The sequence below is a fragment of the Triturus cristatus genome, chromosome 12 (assembly GCF_964204655.1).
Source record: "Triturus cristatus chromosome 12, aTriCri1.1, whole genome shotgun sequence".
NCBI classification, from domain to species: Eukaryota; Metazoa; Chordata; class Amphibia; order Caudata; family Salamandridae; genus Triturus; species Triturus cristatus.
In genome coordinates, this window is record NC_140595.1 from 582,996,972 (window position 1) to 583,016,330 (window position 19,359).

The 19,359-nt window shown below is 47.9% G+C and overlaps 1 protein-coding gene across 4 annotated transcripts in view; it reads right to left on the minus strand.

Moving 5' to 3' along the window:
- AP1G1 (adaptor related protein complex 1 subunit gamma 1) overlaps positions 1 to 19,359 on the minus strand; it is a 691,372-nt gene that overhangs the window by 587,646 nt on the left and 84,367 nt on the right. For all 4 annotated transcript variants that reach the window (XM_085636792.1, XM_085636794.1, XM_085636795.1 and 1 more), the window contains one exon: positions 18,109 to 18,312. In XM_085636792.1, the coding sequence (XP_085492918.1) occupies positions 18,109 to 18,309 (201 nt within the window). In that variant the 5' untranslated portion in view covers positions 18,310 to 18,312. The remainder of the gene's footprint in view (positions 1 to 18,108; positions 18,313 to 19,359) is intronic.

Consider the following 19,359-nt stretch of genomic DNA (forward strand, 5'->3'; position numbering starts at 1 on the left):
TCTCTTGCGTTTCTGGCTACATGCAAGAATATAAATCAACACCTCTATTTATTATGCAGAACACAACAATACTTACCAACTAAGCCACAAACAGGTCATTTCAAGCAACTCAATTACAGATGTCCCATCAATCCACTTTGTCAGACAAGCAAATTGCTAAGCAAATGGCCCTAGTGCCTATTTGCTGCATAGAAAAGCTGAAGTGGACAAACAGAATCTAAATCTGGTGACTGGTACTCTGCAAACTGACACTATTTTCTTATGGTACTCACTTTGTATGCCTTATAGCTCTCCCAAAGTTATGATGGACAACCCCATTCCACAGCTTCCAAAGGGCTCACCGCACACTTCATTCCACCAAAGCAGCACAGCTAAAGCAATAAGCTGCAAAGGATGCTGCTCTAGAGCCAAGTACTGCAATCCTTTGCACTTTAATGTTGTTAAAGTTATCAGTTAAATCTGGAATGCATGCTTCACACAGGATCCTATGAAGAATTTTAATATTTTGGTGCCTCAAAAAAAGACTGATGCAATAGTCCACTAGAGATGATATCAGAACTCTTAAGTTCATTTGGGTGGTTTGATTGTAGAGGCTGGAGATTTGCTCTCAGGAATGTGTTGAAAAAGAGGTCTTGGTCAAACCAGACATTATTGTATTTCGGTTTTTGTTGTTTTTTTGGTGGGGACAAAAGTGCTAGCATGACTCAGCTCTTGTGGCATGGGTTCCTATTTGATCTGCTTTCATAAGGATCCATCTGGGATGATGCTCATTATCCTATGTACACCTGTAAGTTTGCAGCTGTTCGATCTCATGGATCTTTATCAGCCTAACGAACAAGTTACTTACCTTCGGTAACGATGTATCTGTAAGAAACATTAGTTAGTTAGATTCCTCACCTTAGAATATCCCCAGGCGTCAGACTGGATCCGGAAGATTTTTCGTCAGCAATACCCCTTACGCGTCGCTAGGCGTCGTCTGCGGCTCCGCGTCCGTCGTCGGCGTCGTGCGCCGGAATGACGGAGTACTTAGACGCCGCCCTCGCGCGCTGACGTCAGTTCTTGTAAATAGCTTTCCGCGCCAGGAACGCAAAGCCATGCAAAGACCGACACTGATGCCAAAAAGAAAATCTAGGGGCCTGAAAAGGATAACCTTAACCCTAGATGTCAGTTCGCAGAACGGGGAGGATGGGTGGGTCGGTGAGGAATCTAACTAACTAATGTTTCTTACAGATACATCGTTACCGAAGGTAAGTAACTTGTTCATCTGAAAGAAACACGTTAGTTAGATTCCTCACCTTAGAATAGATACCCAAGCAATACCATCCCCGGTGGTGGGTCTGCGAACCAAGATCACACCAGAAAGTCCTGGAGGACAGAACGGCCAAAGAAGCCATCCCTCCGGACTTGGCTGTCAAGGCAATAATGCCTGGCAAACGTGTATAGCGAAGCCCACGTCGCCGCCTGACAGATGTCCTGCAAAGGGACACCCCGTCCCAAAGCAGTAGTAGCCGCTGTGGCCCGAGTAGAATGGGCGCGCAGCCCAACAGGAGGGTCCTTTTTTGCCAAGGAGTAACAAATTTTGATGCACAAAACGGCCCACCGAGAGATGGTCCGTTTGTGCACAGCTTTCCCCTTCTTAGCACCCACGTATCCAACGAAAAGTTGGTCGTCCACCCGGAACTGCTTTGTGCGGTCCAAATAAAAGGAGAGCGCACGTTTTGGGTCCAGACGGTGGAGCCTCTCTTCCTCTTTGGAAGGATGCGGAGGCGGAAAGAAGGTGGGCAAGGTGACAGACTGCCCAAGATGAAATGGAGTCACCACTTTCGGAAGAAAGGAGGGACGAGGCCGAAGGACAACCTTGTCCGGATGAACAGAGAGAAAAGGAGGCTTTGAAGATAAAGCCTGGAGCTCACTCACCCGTCTAGCCGAGGTGATGGCTACCAGAAAAGCAGTCTTAAGCGTCAGCAGACGAAGAGGACAATTATGAAGAGGCTCAAAGGGAGCGCACATTAGAAATGTGAGAACAAGATTCAAGTCCCACTGAGGCATTACAAAAGGGACAGGAGGGAACGTGTGAGTAATGCCTTTCAGAAAGCGTGTAACTACAGGGGACTTGAAAAGAGAAGGCTGATCAGGAAGCCGCAAGAAGGCAGAGATGGCAGCAAGATAACCTTTCAGGGTGCCCAGGGCAGAGCCCTGCCGGGCCAAAGAAAGAAGAAACAGTAGAACCTCAGAAAGAGGGGCGGAAAGGGGATCCACAGCCTTTGCTGTGCACCATGCCACAAATTTGTTCCACGGGCAGGCGTATACCGTCTTTGTGGAGGGACGCCTGGCTGCCAGAATGATATCACAGACTTCAGGAGGCAAGTCAAATGGCATCAACTGCCGCCGCTCAATCTCCACGCATGGAGGTGGAGGCTGGACAGGTTCGGGTGGAGGACCGTCCCCTGCTGCTGCGACAGAAGATCCTCCCGAAGGGGCAGACGTATCGGAGGATCGGTCAACATACTGAGTAGCTCGGGATACCAGTACCTTTGTGCCCAATCCGGAGCCACCAAGATGACTTGGGCCCAGTCGCGCCTGATCTTTTCCAGCACTCTGGGCAGAAGTGGTATAGGCGGAAAGGCGTACAACAGACCGCAACTCCACTCGCGACGAAAAGCGTCGCCGAGCGAGTGCCGCCTTGGAAATTCCCAACGCGCACAACTGCTGACATTGCGCGTTCTCTTCGGTGGCGAATAGATCTAACCAAAGCTCTCCCCATTGCTGAAAGAGACCTTGCGCCACTTCGGAGTTCAGACGCCATTCGTGATCCATCATGCACCACGGCTGAGTTCGTCTGCTCTGGCGTTCAGAGAGCCCGCCAGATGTTGAACCACTAGGGTGACGCCCTGGTGTTCCAGCCACGTCCAGAGGCGCAGAGCCTCCTGACAAAGGGTCCACGACCCCACCCCGCCCTGTTTGTTGCAATACCACATGGCGGTGGTGTTGTCCGTGAACACCTGCACGACACTTCCCCTGACAGAGGGAAGGAAGGCTTTCAGTGCAAGTCGGATCGCTCTCAACTCCAACAGGTTGATGTGGAGACGAGACTCCGCCGGAGACCAGAGGCCTCTGATCTCCGCCTCTCCCATATGGCCACCCCATCCCAGGAGGGACGCATCCGTCACTACGACATGCTCCGGTTGGGGAAGGGAGAGGCTCTTGCCCTTGACCCAATCGCGGTCCGTAAGCCACCACTGCAACTGCTGTGCAGTGCCCTCCGAGATCAAGACATGGTCGGACAGGTTGCCGTGATGCTGGGCCCACTGAAACTTCAGGTCCCACTGCAGAGCCCGCATGCGCCGCCTGGCGTGATACACTAGTAGGATGCAGGAGGCCATCAGCCCCAGAAGCCGCAACACTAGCCTGACCGAAACCCAGAATAGAGGCCGAAAGATGGGAATCAGGGCCTGTATATCCCGGACCCGCTGTTCCGGTGGATGGACCCGGAACTGCGCCGAATCGAGAACCGCTCCGATGAAGAGGAGCTTCTGAGAGGGACTCAGGTGTGACTTCGGCACGTTGATGGAAAATCCCAGCAAATGCAGGAGATCCGCCGTAGTCTGGAGGTGGGAGACGACTGTCTGGGGCGAGCCCGCCTTCAACAACCAGTCGTCGAGATAGGGGAAGACTGGAACCCCTGATCTGCGCAGATGAGCTGCGACCACCGCCATCACTTTCGTGAACACCCGAGGGGCACTGGTGAGGCCGAAGGGGAGCACGGTAAACTGAAAGTGCTCTTGGCCCACCGTGAACCGCAGGCAACGCCGGTGGGCCGGCAGGACGGGGATGTGGAAATATGCGTCCTGCAAGTCCAACGCTACCATCCAGTCTCCGGGGTCTAGGGCAGCTAGAACCTGAGCCAAAGTTAACATCTTGAACCTTTCCTTCCGGAGGAAGGCATTGACGTTCCGGAGGTCCAAGATAGGGCGTAGGCCCCCTTTGCCCTTCTTGGGAACCAGAAAGTAGTGGGAATAACAACCACGACCTACTTCTGGGCCCGGAACGCGCTCGACGGCCCCCTTGGCCAAGAGGGCCGAAACTTCCTCGTGGAGAAGATTCAAATGATCCCCCGAGATACGGTGGTGCTGCGGTGGCATGGCTGGAGGGGTCGTCTCGAAGGGGAGGGAGTAGCCCCTTCGGACGATTTGCAGCACCCACCTGTCCGATGTGGTGGACCGCCAGTGGAGCAGGTGATGGCGAACTCTGCCGCCCACTGGCGTGGAATGGGCCTGAAAGCTCGGACTAGGAAGGCTTTGAGGCGGATGCTGCCGGGGTGGATGTGGGCTGACCTCGTCGTCCTCCAGAACCGCCTCGGCGGAAATCACGTCCGCGCGCAGGTTGGTTCTGCGGCTGGTGGCTAGGCGCACGTGAGGAGGCACCCCTTCCTTGGCCACGAAAGGCGGAAGTTTGCAACCGCGGGGCAGAAAGGCCCAAGGACTTGGCCGTAGCCCGGGAGTCCTTAAAGCGATTCAGCGCACTGTCCGCTTTCTCGCCAAAAAGGCGAGTGCCATCAAAGGGCATGTCCATGAGAGTGCTCTGGACATCGCCCGAAAATGACGTGGACCGCAGCCAGGCGTGACGTCTAAGCGCCACTGTGGTAGAAATGGCCCTACCCAGCGAGTCCGTGGTGTCAAGCCCACACCGTATAGCATGTCGCGCGGCGTCCCTCCCATCGGCCAGAGCCTGGGTAAGTCGTGTCCGGACCTCCTCCGGACACAGGGGCAGCGCGTCCTCCACCGCATCCCACAGAGAGTGGGAGTAACGGTCCAAGAGACAAGCGGTGTTCAAAGACCGCAGGCCCAAACTAAGGGAGGAGAACAGCTTCTTGCCAAACTGTTCCAGTCTCTTGGAATCCCGGTCCGGCGGGGCGGTCGGGAAAGAGGATTGGGAGGTTGAAGCCTGGATAACCAGGCTCTCAGGGGTAGCGTGTTGGGACAGAAAACTGGGGTCGCCCGGAGCAGGGCGGTGGCGCCTGGCGACGTTCCTGTCCACAGGAGGGACTATGGAGGGCTTGGACCAGGAGCCCTGCAGAACGTCAATGAGGGCCTCATTGAATTGCAGCAGAGGCTCAGTGGAGCTTGCTGCAGACTGAAGCACCTCAGTAAGGACGTTAGTCCTCAGAGCCACTGCAGGCAGCTCAAGCCCAAGGGCTGCGGCTGCCTTGCGCAGCACCACAGAGAAAGCAGCGCCCTCCTCCGAAGCCACAGTCGGAGGAGAGACAAATCCAGTGTCTGGAGAGGTATCCAGGCCACTGGCCTCCCCCAGTTCATCTGCCCAGTCCTGGGACAGTTGAGCCTGAACGGCCATAGGATCCTCGGATCCCTCCCAGTTGTCCCCATCATCCGATTCCTGGTATACAGGAGAAAGTAACGGAGCCGGGTGGTAGACATAATGTGTCTCTAGCAGCGCCGATCGCGGCGTCCATAGACGCCGTACCGGCGCCGGGCCCGGAGTGGGACTGAACTGGGGCTCGACGTCGAGCGGAGTCGACGTTGGCGTCGGGGGTGGTACCGGTGTCGACGCCGGCGGAGGAGGCGTGACGAGGTCGACCGGCGTCGGCGGGGACTCGAGAACGGGTCCCTCGGGCGCTTGCGGCGTCGAGGCCGGAGCCACCACCGGCAGGCAAGGCAGCCCAGTCGGGTCCGCGGGGCCCGAAGGCGCACCAGCGGGCGCCAACGGCGGAGCCAGGTTCCTCATGGCCGAGAGGAAGGCACTGACTTCCGCCGGCGTCGCGTTAGTCCCAGGGACCGGAGGGTATGGGGACGTGCGCGGCGCCTGCGGCTCCGCCGGAGCCGCGGGGGTGGAACCACCCTGACCCTCGGCCGAGTCGCACGACCGGCGAGGGGCGTCCGAAGAGCGGTGTCGCCTCTTGGACTTCTTGGAATGCTTCGACTTACCCGAAGACTTGGATCCCGACGACCGATGGTGACGTCGGCTGCGGCTCCGCGACCGATCCTTGGACCTCCTCCTGGACCGGGATCGAGAGGCGCGCGGAGCCGAGTGGCGAATCTCGAGAAGCTTACGGGACCGCTCCAGTCTAGCCTTCGAGGTCAGGGCCTTGCAGTCCGAGCACGACTCCGCGTCGTGATCGAGGCCCAAGCAGTAAAGGCACCGGCGGTGATGGTCCGTAACCAACATCAAGCGGCTACAGTCAGCGCAGGCTTTAAAACCAGGCATCCTACTGGCACCGGAGTCGAGACAGGATCAAAAAGGATCAAAAAAGTTAGTCAAAAATTGACTAAAGGGGTAGCTCTCCCGGATCTGCGCTTACTGGCGCGGAAAAAAGAAGAACTGACGTCAGCGCGCGAGGGCGGCGTCTAAGTACTCCGACGACGTCATTCCGGCGCACGACGCCGACGACGGACGCGGAGCGCAGATGACGCCTAGCGACGCGCAAGGGGTATTGCTGACGAAAAATCTTCCGGATCCAGTCTGACGCCTGGGGATATTCTAAGGTGAGGAATCTAACTAACGTGTTTCTTTCAGATACATAGCAGTGTGACACATGTATACAATAGGAATTGAAGATGGCCTGTGATCACCTTAATTATTAGTTGCATAAAAATATGGAGGCAGAGCAGTGATGTGAATAATAGATGGGGAACATAATAGGAGGCAATTTAGTAAATGAGGTAGCAGTCTCTAGTCTGAACCATTGTCATTAGTGAGATATTAAGGGATGGATCAATTTCAGGGCTATGCAAACATTAATCCCATGGTCCACTATATTGTAAACTGGTAAACGGTCGCAAACGGTTGAAACGTAAGATGGTCCTGTGTGAAGAGAAACCAAGAGATCCTCTCCGTTTTCAGACATGGTAGTAATGACTTCCATAAGAGGTGTCATGCTGCCGGGATTTAAGCCCCCAAACTGAGGCGAAGATGTTCTTACTGGGGGATTAATTGACTGCTGGATCAGATTTGAATTGGTTCTCCTTTCAATTTCAAAAGACTTAGGAATTTCCTGCCTCTCTTGTTGCGAGACCGTGTTTCTCTCATGTATCACAGCTTCTGGTCCTGATGTGAGATGGTTTACTCATTCATGTTGCCATGTGTGACTTCGATTTACATCCTGCCCTCTTACAAGACTCTGTACAACATCAACCATCTGTTCTGCCTGCAATATTTTTTTTACCTTGCCCAGACCTCATTCATCCATTCTGATAAATGTCATAGGTACTGTGTTGTTTCCATTCTTTGTCTTTTGGCATACGATTACTGGTTCAGCTAATCTCCTGAATTACTCTGCTCCTACTTCTATGCAGAGGGCATTCCTAACTGGCAATGCTGGTAACATTAATATAGCGGGTTGGGTTTGGGCATCACTTTCCTTTTTATAACCACTCCTCACTAATCGTCCTCTTTCATTCAAGGTTCTGTTTCTTTTTCTTCTTTATTATTACTGGATGTCACTACTACAAGACTCAAACATGTATTTCTACCAAGCAGGAGCACCAAACTTGCTGTAGTTTCAGCTATTCATGTTTTACCCTTAATTGTACATAAATAAAGGAGGGGCTCGGATACTTGTGGATTTGTCCACAGCCTTTGACGTCACTCTATTTTGACGTCAAAGTTAGCCGACAGATGTTGCTGGTAAGGTTCTGAATTGATTCTCATTGATCCTGTCAAACCGGAGACAGGTCACTGCTATTCCACCATAGCAAGTGACTTTGAGAACATACAGCTGTGGTGTTCCTCAAGTTTCCACATTATCAACCATATTATTTAACATCTATATGCTCCCTTTAGCAAAGCTGCTTTATGCTTTTGGAAACTTTTTCTACATATATGCATGTGTCACACAACTGGTTTTTCAGTTATCAACCTAAACCTTCACCTTTTTTGGATGGTGACGCCACTCTCGCCAACTCCTTATTTATCACCTGCTCATGGATGTAATTTTATAAAACCTCACCCTGATGAAACTAAGCTCCCGCTGATATGCACTGGTCTTATGCAGCACCGCCTGTCGGCTTAATATGGCTGGAAATTATTAGCGGCAGTCTTACACTTTCTTTCGAAGTCTTCAGCTTAGTCATTGCAATTTTCAAACACTATCTTTAAAAAAGAAGGTGAACTAGGTTTCTAAAACATGGCAATAACCCAACTAGCCACGTTGCAATTAGCCTTCCTTTAGTCAATGCAAAGGCAAGATTATGTCAATGGTCATGTTTTTTTAGGTGCTTCAAGTGCTCTTCATCAACTTCACCTTATACAATGGTTGAAGTGATGACTCCAGGGAGGTTGGTTTGCTCTTGGCAGTCTCCTGGTAAGATGTATTCAGATATGTGACCAGGAGTCAGAAGCAGGTTATTATTGACAAGGTTACCGGTTTACAACCAGGATTGCAGTTGGCAGGTGACCACAATTTCCATGGTCTTATGTAGAAACTTGGATGGATATTAGTTGAAAAGCACTTTTGAACTTGATTTTGACAGCATAAGGGGAATTATAGCTTCTACTAGTATTTTAGTACTGGTTCAACTGAGGAGATCAGAAGCTTGAGTTTTTCCCATCACACAGTACTTGTGCAGGGTCCGTTTTGACAGGATCTTAAGTATTTATAATTTGGAATATCGCAGGGATTGCTGGGGGATGGTTCTCATAGGTGTTGCATATCTCCTCTATTAGACTTAAAGGAGTAAAGGAGACTCCTGCAATATTGGCCTGTAAACTACCCATAGCGGTTCAACATCTGGACCAAATTAGACAATGTAGTGTTCTTCTTTGACAATAAACCTGGCCTTTTGAAAGCCCCCAAAGTCGTTTTTCAATGATTTAGGTCAGTGATGAGCTGAGTTTTCTTCCATTAGCTTTCAGGTACCACTGACATCTTTTCATACTCAAGCGGTCACAATTTAACTAAATATTGCCTTTCTCACTCGCAGCATTTGTTTGCTTTCTTCTTTTGTGGCATTTACATGGCACACCTGGACCTCAACTGCATTAGGGTGCTTGACAATGAAATCTTTAAAAGTAACATGGTTACATCCAGAAGGAGCAGGAGAATTTTGTAGTTGTCAACAAATGTAAAGAACACTGGAGACCAGCATCACAGAGAAATCAGTAATAGATTGCAAAACACTGCACTAAGAATTGTTTGAAATGAAAGAACGTTTAGATTGTTTCGGAAGGTAATGTCCTGAGGGCTTGAAGCAGAGATTTTCTAGGCGGAAGGGCCTATATCGGTAAAAGACTATTTGAGCAGGTGAGGTCCTAAATTTAGACGTTTGAGTTCACAAGGAAGGTTACAGTGTTGTCACAGAGACACTTGTAGAAGGCAGATTTTGAATTTAAACATGGCGAAAAGGGGCAGCCAATGTGGTTTGGAAGGATGGGGGAAAATGTGATCAACTTTACCAGCTGAATGGACCAACCTAACTGCCATGGGGAGTACCTCTTTAAGCATGACAACAATGACTAAGAACTCCAGCCAGAAGAGAGCTGCGGAAATTAAGCAGTGAATGGACCAGTGCATGGAACTTTAGCAAATCTGGAGGGATAAGTGGATATTTTTTAATGTACATATATGAATATCTGCAGCTTTTGCAATCTTGCTGACGTGATGGGTAAGGCTGAAGGCCAGACTGAGAATGAAGTCATACAATTTGACTGACCAGGCTGATGTGAGCACAAAGCCTTTAAGATTGAGTAGAGAAGCTTTGGGTCACGTCTACTATTGATCAAGGTTCTGATGCATCCAAATTTGAAGTGAAGATATGCAGTTTTTGAGGAGTTCGACATCCACCAACGTGGAGGATTTCAGATGAAGACCACCTATTGGTGAAGAGCAACACCTGGGTTTTGGAAGATCACGCTTAGTGGCACCATGTAGAGATTAAAAGAGTGGGAGCTAGGATGAAGCTTTGAGGGCCCGCCCAGTACATGTTGGATGTGGATGAGCATTTGCCCCCATTTTCCACCAGCGGCGATCTGTCAGTAAGGAAAGATTCAAACTAGGTTAGAGCCTTGCTATGACTCTGTATACAGTTTAAGTATTTTAATGAGTGAGTTATGGTCCATGATATTGAATGCAGCAGAGCAATTACGCAGGCATCACCTAAGCTGAGAAGAATATACATGTCATCTAAAACCTCGAGAGTTAGAGTTTCGATGCTGCAACCAGGTCCAATACCACACTGATAATTAGCTTGCAGATAACCCGAGTGAAAGTGTTGAGTTGGTTTATGACAACCCTCTCAAAGGCCTTGTCAAGCCATGGTAGAGTGGAAGCTTGGGGGTAGTCAGAATTTTTTATGCTAGGGGTGACCTTGCCAGTAGTTAGTGACAATAGGATGATGCCATTAAGGAGGGACAGGTTTCTTAGCTCATACTAAGTATCTTTGAATATGTAAATATTGTCTGATTATTCTAGTTGGAAATAGGTTGTGTAAGCAGTTGATGGGTTTTAGATCCTTAATGGGAGTCAGATAGCTCTTCGAGAGTGATAATGGTTAGGGAAATCAATGTATGTGGAGATTTAGGAGAAGGGTTCAGAGGAAGGTAAAATTCAGTGGATTTTCTCTGAGAAATCACTAAGGAGTTCCTCATATTTCTCCATTGAGTAGACTGGAATATTGTTTTTCGGAATGTTAGAAAGTTTTCTGAGGTGCCAGAAAAAGTACCTTTTTGAAATGCATTTGAATCAGGCAAAATTGCCTAAAAGGATTATTAGATTCTGTTGGTTTCCAAGAGCTCTCAATTTAGATCAGAGTTGTGGCCGTTTGTGGTTCTTCTATTCGTTTTCAGTTTTGCCAAGTATGCTTCTTGCCTTGGGTGATTGAGCCGGAATACCATGACTGGCTAGGTTCAGCCTGTAATTCATTAAGTTGCAGTGGGGCCAGTAGATCAACAGATTTTAAACAGTGCAGTCATATTCAGAGAATATCTAATCAACATCAATATTGCACTGGGAAGAATGTGTTCAAGCATGACTGGATATGCGGGAGAGTCTTTTTCAGGCCTCCAGGTTACAACAGTATGGGATGGACACAGACAAAATGTGAATCAGAATCAGTAAGTTACTGGACCAATCAATGAGAACTGCTCAGATCGGGGTCAGGAGGGAGTGGAAGACAGCAGACTGAGTTGGTGTCACCGAGAATGAGGAAAAGATTTTTGCCTTTGGTGTGGAGGGCAGTGAGACTTTGTTTAATATAGCGACACAGGAGTAGGATATTTAGAATAAAATAATGTCTATTCGAATGTGCAAGACAACATTCAAGCTTACCAAAAAAATATTGTGCTTGGCAAGCATGCAGCTTTCCATAATATATTTCAATAGCTGTGGCAGGTAGATGGCGCTACCACATTTTATTTTCAGAGGATGATGGTGCACAAACTTCAACAGTTCTTTTCTTAGTTGGAGGATAAAACGCAACGCTGTGCTCCCACAGCAAGGTCTGAGACATCTTCAGATCTCTGCATGGGATCGTATGACAGTTCAGAGGTTTTTTGTGCGTTTTGTTTTTGCTTGGGTGGATGGTGCAATTGGGTATGTGCAGTGTAATCAATTTAGGATTAAAATAGGATTGAGATCGGATTATCAGGTTTAAGGATTTGACTCATTGTAGGAAGCAGGCTCTGTATAGACTATACCAAAATGAGGAATAGTGTGCACAGAGTCTGGTGGAACCCCAAAGGTAGGCAGAGGTAAAAGTAGATAGCACCTTACCCTCTATTTGTGGTAGTGTGGGCGAGCAGTAAGGCTTTATCAGAAGGTAGTGTTAAGCATTTGTTGTACACACTCAATCAGCAAATGATGTCGAACACTGAACTCAGACCAATTTCGTTAGTATAAAAATAATCGTTATTTTATTTCTAGAACAAAGCCAAGCCTGGCACAGGTAAGTGAAATAAATGCTTTGCAAAATATTATGGAGTGTTTACAAGTGAATGCAAGTTCAAATGCAGTTGTTTGAAAAACAGGCAAGTCAAGGTATTGAAATTAATGTACAATTACTTTTTAGATTACTTTTCAAGTTACTTTTTTTACTCAGTGTGATATGCCTAGCTATCACATTGGTACACGTCCTGGAGAAAAGGTAAGTAAAATCAGTTTTGCACAATTTTAATTCTTTAGGGTTTCATATAAATCAACTCCACGCTTAGAACATTTTCCAGAGGAAAACAGTCAATGGATCCCTATGGAGAGAAGTGAAGTTATTGGTTACCAGGTAAGTACTCAGTCTTTGGGGCTGAGTTTCCGGAGTTAGAACAAGGGTACCCCCAGGGTCGAAAATGCACTCTCAAAACACCCTCAACAGCACTAGGGCGGCTGGGTGCAGAGTGCTGACACCCAATGTTATTCAATGGGGGATAGGGGGCCTCCGGTTGGTAGCTGCTTAGGAGCAGGCCACTGGGTTGTGGGATCAAAGATCCTAGGCTCAGCGCAAAGGTCATCGGTTTAGCACACAAAGTGCACCCGCAGGGGCGGCTGGGTGCAGGGTGCTGTATTGGCGTCGGGTGCCCTATTTTCAACGGGGATTTTAAGTTTTGGTTTTTATCTGCTGGCTCGGTCCAGGTAGACCTCAGGCAGGAACCAACAGCTGGGCAGGTAAGTTGGAGGGCTCGGTGATGTAGGTGCACCTCTGGGTCTTTTCTCCAGGGCGCAGGGCGGCTGAATGCAGGGGTGTCTTTTGAGGTCAGATTTCACCTTACCGGGCCACTCGCAGTGGGGGTGGGGCTCTCCGTACAGAGGCTGCCAGTGACGTCGTGGAGTCCTGGAGGGGTCAACCCACTGTGAACTCGGACTCAGGAGTGCTGGGGGACCTCGCTGAAACCGGTAGGCCACTCGAACTCTGGCCGTCGCCAACGGGTGCAGTGGTAGTTCCAGGCATCGGTTTCTTGTTCCTCAGCAGGCTCAGAACCTTGCTTTGGAGATTCTTTTGAGCAGAGCTGTTTTTCACAGGAGATCTGGTCCTTGTTGAAAGCAGTCAGTCCTCCCAGGAGTTCTGGAGGTCACTGGAAAACTGCAGACTGGCCGGTAGGGCTGGGGCCAAGTCAGTTGTTCTCTACAGTCTCCTCTGCTGGGTGTTCATTCTCGTTCTCTCTCTCTCTCTCGTTCTCTCTCTCTCTCTCTCTCTCGTTCTCTCTCTCTCTCTCTCTCTCGTTCGCTCTCTCTCTCTCGTTCTCTCTCTCTCTCTCGTTCTCTCTCTCTCTCTCGTTCTCTCTCTCTCTCTCGTTCTCTCTCTCTCTCTCGTTCTCTCTCTCTCTCTCTCTCTCTCGTTCTCTCTCTCTCTCTCTCTCGTTCTCTCTCTCTCTCTCTCTCGTTCTCTCTCTCTCTCTCTCTCACAGTCTAGTCGTTCTCTCTCTCACACAGTCTAGTCGTTCTCTCTCTCACACAGTCTAGTCGTTCTCTCTCTCACACAGTCTAGTCGTTCTCTCTCTCACACAGTCTAGTCGTTCTCTCTCTCACACAGTCTAGTCGTTCTCTCTCTCAGTCTAGTCGTTCTCTCTCTCAGTCTAGTCGTTCGCTCTCTCAGTCTAGTCGTTCGCTCTCTCACATTCTCGCTCTCTCACATTCTCGCTCTCTCACATTCTCGCTCTCTCACATTCTCGCTCTCTCACATTCTCGCTCTCTCACATTCTCTCGCTCTCACATTCTCTCGCTCTCACATTCTCTCGCTCTCACATTCTCTCGCTCTCACATTCTCTCGCTCTCACATTCTCTCGCTCTCACAGTATCTCTCTCTCACAGTATCTCTCTCTCACAGTATCTCTCTCTCACAGTATCTCTCTCTCACAGTATCTCTCTCTCACAGTATCTCTCTCTCACAGTATCTCTCTCTCACAGTATCTCTCTCTCTCACAGTATCTCTCTCTCTCACAGTATCTCTCTCTCTCACAGTATCTCTCTCTCACAGTATCTCTCTCTCTCACAGTATCTCTCTCTCTCACAGTATCTCTCTCTCACAGTATCTCTCTCTCACAGTATCTCTCTCTCACAGTATCTCTCTCTCACAGTATCTCTCTCTCACAGTATCTCTCTCTCACAGTATCTCTCTCTCACAGTATCTCTCTCTCACAGTATCTCTCTCTCACAGTATCTCTCTCTCACAGTATCTCTCTCTCACAGTATCTCTCTCTCACAGTATCTCTCTCACAGTATCTCTCTCTCACAGTATCTCTCTCTCACAGTATCTCTCTCTCACAGTATCTCTCTCTCACAGTATCTCTCTCACAGTATCTCTCTCTCACAGTATCTCTCTCTCACAGTATCTCTCTCTCACAGTATCTCTCTCTCACAGTATCTCTCTCTCACAGTATCTCTCTCTCACAGTATCTCTCTCTCACAGTATCTCTCTCTCACAGTATCTCTCTCTCACAGTATCTCTCTCTCACAGTATCTCTCTCTCACAGTATCTCTCTCTCTCACAGTATCTCTCTCTCTCACAGTATCTCTCTCTCTCACAGTATCTCTCTCTCTCACAGTATCTCTCTCTCTCACAGTATCTCTCTCTCTCACAGTATCTCTCTCTCTCACAGTATCTCTCTCTCTCACAGTATCTCTCTCTCACAGTATCTCTCTCTCTCACAGTATCTCTCTCTCTCACAGTATCTCTCTCTCTCACAGTATCTCTCTCTCTCACAGTATCTCTCTCTCTCACAGTATCTCTCTCTCTCACAGTATCTCTCTCTCTCACAGTATCTCTCTCTCTCACAGTATCTCTCTCTCTCACAGTATCTCTCTCTCTCACAGTATCTCTCTCTCTCACAGTATCTCTCTCTCTCACAGTATCTCTCTCTCTCTCTCACAGTTTTGGGAAAGAACACAGGCCCTGGGAATCAGATTGGCAGGGACCCAGGGCACATCAAGTCAAAAGCATCAGTAGTCTGGCAAAAAGTGGGAGGTTACTGCAACAGAAATCCAGCTTCCTACAGTGATCTATCAATACGTTTATATACAGTGTAAAGAGTCCAGGGGTTCCCTTCAGAGTAGACTGGGTCTTGCTAAGCAATCTTAAAGTGCTCTATTGAGGGTAGTGAGGTTGAGCAGCTTTAGGCTTAACACCGAGGAGTGCAAAACATTTGCAAAATACACACGATTAATAAATGACAACACTACTCAAGAAGTATATCCACACCAATTTATAAAAATAGCATGTAGCTTGATATAGGTTTAGGCATCAGAGAAAAATCACTCAAGTAAGTACATTTTTAAATATTAATTATTTTCACCAAGTTCTGCCAACAGGTATAGTACAGCGACGTACAAAACCAATCTCCAGGAGTTAAGATGAGTGGTGGGCATGGTCCAATGCGCCAGCAGTACACCACCAGCAGCAATAGGGCGGCCGGGTGCAGGGTGCAAAATAGCATTGACACCCCTATAGGTTTCAATAGAGATCGGTCACTGCGAACAGGGTCAATCTGGGTGAACCAAAAGGGGGTACAAGGCTTGCAATGCTCGGGGACATAAGAACACCAGGGGTCCTCTTCTCCTCTGCCTGTGGGCGACTGCTGCAGAGGCCTGTGTGCAGAAGTTGCAGGCGACATTGGGGAGTCCACGAGGGGTGAAACCACAATAGACTCGGGCTCTGGAGGGCTGGGGGACCTTGTTGACACCAGTTGCCCACTTCAACTCGGGCAGGAGGCAACAGGTGCAGTGGGTGGCTTCAGGTGTCGGGTTTTGGTGGTTCTGGAGGCCTGAGAGTCATTTCTTTTGGAGTTTCGGCAGGATGCAGTTCTTCGGGAGGTCTTGATCTTTATCGAAGGCAGGCAGTCCTCCCAGGTTTGAAGGAGACACAGCTGGAGGACAAGTTCTCTTTAGCACAGGTTTGGCTGAGAACGGCAGACAGGACAGCAGAGCTGGGGCCAAGTAATGTGTTCTCTTTAGTCTTCTATGGCTCTTCATGCCCTTCTTCTTCGCAGGTCATCAGGATCTGCTTCCCTGGTGGCAGGGACTCCCCTAAATACTGAACTTAGGGGCATTAGGGATGTGTAGGGTAGTAGCCAATGGGCTAATGACCCCTATGGTCACTAAGCCCCCTATATGACCACTTCCTGTGGGAAGTGGGCATAACTCTGTCCCAGAATGCCGAAGTATGCCATCACAAAGATGGCTACTTCTTAAAAATCGTTCCCACTCAACAGTAGCCCACCTTAGGGGTGGTACTAGCCTGTAGGTGGCACACCTACCTGACTAGCTAATTTTCCAAACTTGTCCAGGTGCCAAGAGGGCTCTGGACAGGGAAGGTGGTTTCTCTCCTTTGAGGGGAGCCAGAATTTCATTCCAAAGGCGACAACTTCTTTGAGGCTAATCAGCAGGTCATACTGTGGAAGAGGATGTTACACTCTCTTGTCGGACAGACTTATTTTCTGGGTCTGAGCACATGCCATCACCCTAGAAGTCGGAATGGCGTCTTGGTGGCACGCTGACAGAAACCAGTCAGCAAGTACAACAAAGGCTGGCAGATTTTCAAGGGGGCACCTCTAAGGTGCCCTCTGGGTGCATGTATTGGGAAATCTAACACGGCATCAGTGTGGGTTTACCAATAAGAGATGTTTGATACCAGACAGCCCTATTTTCAGTGAAGCCATCATCTTGCTGAAGAACTCGTTTTCACAAGTGCTCAGCAGATGTTTTAAATTGGCTTTCCTGGTCACTTGTACTGGCAGTAATGGAACTAACCAGCACAGGGGCATATCTGGCCATGCAGGTATTCCCTCACATGTAATATTCAGTGCCCTGCCTTAGGGCTGTTAGGTGTGCTGTAAGGGTGACTTACAAATATTACAGGAAATGGTAGGAAATATGGCACACGGGGTGCGTGACATATCGTATTTTCAGTTTTGTCTGCCCCAAGACACACAGCCTGCACTGGCAGTCTTGCATGGGCTAGGTGAGGGGTCCGTTAGGGTGGCACAATTTGTGCTGCAGCCCTTAGGCGCCCTCTTTAGTACTGCAGTTCCTAGGTACCAGGGTACCATTTACTAGGGACTTACAGCGGATGCTAAGGATTTTCCCACTTGGGGGAACAATTGTTCAGTTTGGGGAAAGAGCTCTTGCACTGGGAGCCTGGTTAAAAGGAACCTAGTGCATTTTCAGTCAAATCACATCATTTACCAGGCACAAAGTGTGGGTGACCATGTCAAAAAGGGGCACTTCCCTCTAGCGCTATAAGTATGTGTAAGCTAGCAGTCTCCGTAGAATTGTCTTTGTACCATTCTGGGACCTCTGTCCTTAGCTCGAGCTAATAAATAACTTACTTCCCTCCACGGCTGGTTGTCCTGGTCTCTTTGGTAATGTATGATTTGAGCAAGAAGAACCCGTAGATTTTATGGTGGCCCCTGCACCACTGGCTTTGACTCTCCTAGTGGGGAGGAGGGGGTGTCTCCAAAAAGCCGGTTCTACAGAAGAACCATGCCCCACAAATTTTCACTCATCCTTGGCTGTTCTATAACATGCCCTGTGTGAACATCATGAAATATACTCACTGACACCTCAAAGTATCACATCTACACCAATTTATCTAGCCACGAATTTTCAAACTACTCAATGTTTTTTCGGAATGCAAGGAAGCTCAGTCTGGCAGTCATAGCAAATTATAATAAACCATTTGCGAAGTGCACTACTACTGCAAAAGAAGTGCACAGGCGCCAAGTGGAAAAGTATCCTACAGGCACTAAAAGGAAGGTATGATAAACAGAAAAATGTATTAAAAAGAAAAGCCTTTAACTTCTTTTTGAAAATTGATTCAGAGGGAGCCTTTCGTAAACCAAGAGGGAGGGCATTCCACAGTTTGGAAGCGGGATATGAAAATGATATCCCCCCCCCCTCTTCTGGCTTTAAATGCTTTTAATGCAACTGATCATACAGACAGCCGAGGTTAGGCACCATGCACAAGCCCGTTTAAAAAATAGCCTTTCAATCAATAAGCTGACCTATGCCTCATAAAATAGTGCAACCATGCAGTTTTCTTTTTTTAAACGAAAAGGGTCAAAACCTCTGGATATCCTGCATATCACTAAAATAATCTGTAATTTGCAGATATAGGTCTACCTGCTTCTGCATTTAGCTCACCTTTGCCAAAACTAGTACATTGTACATTAACTAACCTGTCCAAAGTGTGCTGGATAGCCAAGCATATGCATATACAACAGTTTTGCGACATTCCTGCAGCGGTATGTGTTGTCCTCCTCACGGAAGGAAGACCTGATGGCCGCACACTCCTTCTGGATCATTTCCCGCTCCTCTGCTTGAGTCCGAGCTGTCCTGATGGTCCGGATCAGCTCCCGTAATCTGATAGGAGCTGGCATCCTCTGAGGGTGAAAACACAAAAGAACATCCTGCATTAAGGTAAACTACTAAAGTTCCAAAACATAGGTTTTGTCTAACGTGCATGGTACTGCTGTACCACCTATAAGAAAAATCAGTCTCACTGACCATATAACAGAGCATTTCTATTCACTATACACTTTTTAAAATAATCAATTTTAACTTTATGCTCGCTGCTTTAAAAAAATACCTCAAGATGCATGGAGACAATTTAATTTCAAACACAATAGCTCCACCTCCGTTTTTAATGTTTTTCGACCCCCAACTAATAAGTATCCCAATACTCAATCTTAACAGAAGAGAACAGTTAATTAAGACGAGCAATATGCTGAAAGTTAGGCTAAAAAAATGCGTACTTGTCTTCAGAGAATAAAGTGGCTTAACAAACGAGGTGCTGGCTTAACAAATGAGGTTCATATACACAAGCTTTTTTCAGAAATGTAGAATGCTGCACTGTTTAAGTTTAAGCCAATAATGAAATTCAAAAGAGCTGTATCTATTCAGAAGTTCCATTATGGCCCAAGGCCACACCAATTACTACTTCAACATGAAGCACGCTTTCAGTCACTTAAACTAATTCTCTCAACAACCAAAGAAGTCTTATTTGCAGAAAAAAAGAGAAAGGAATGAAAGTAACAATTCTTAGTAGATGGCTATATAAAAAAAACGTGCTAACAGTCATCCCAAAAGCATAAAACTGACAAAATCCCAGATATTGGCAGACTAATATACAAATGAACAACAAGCCGCACTGGACTACACCAATTCACAAAAATAACCATAAAATGAACCTAGTCAGATCTGGCTTGATCTATTTAGTGGTTAAACACTTAAACAACTCAAATACAATACTAATCCAATAAAGCAGAACAGAATGGAGCCAAGATAATTTTGAAGCAAAAGACTGCTATGGTGAGTGCTAGGAAGCCCCAGTAAAACAGCTACGGTGTAAAAGCTGTTAAATAAGGAGGCTAGTCAATTCGAAGACTGCAGTGTACCAACTCCAAGACTTAGGAAAACAGAGCTAGGAT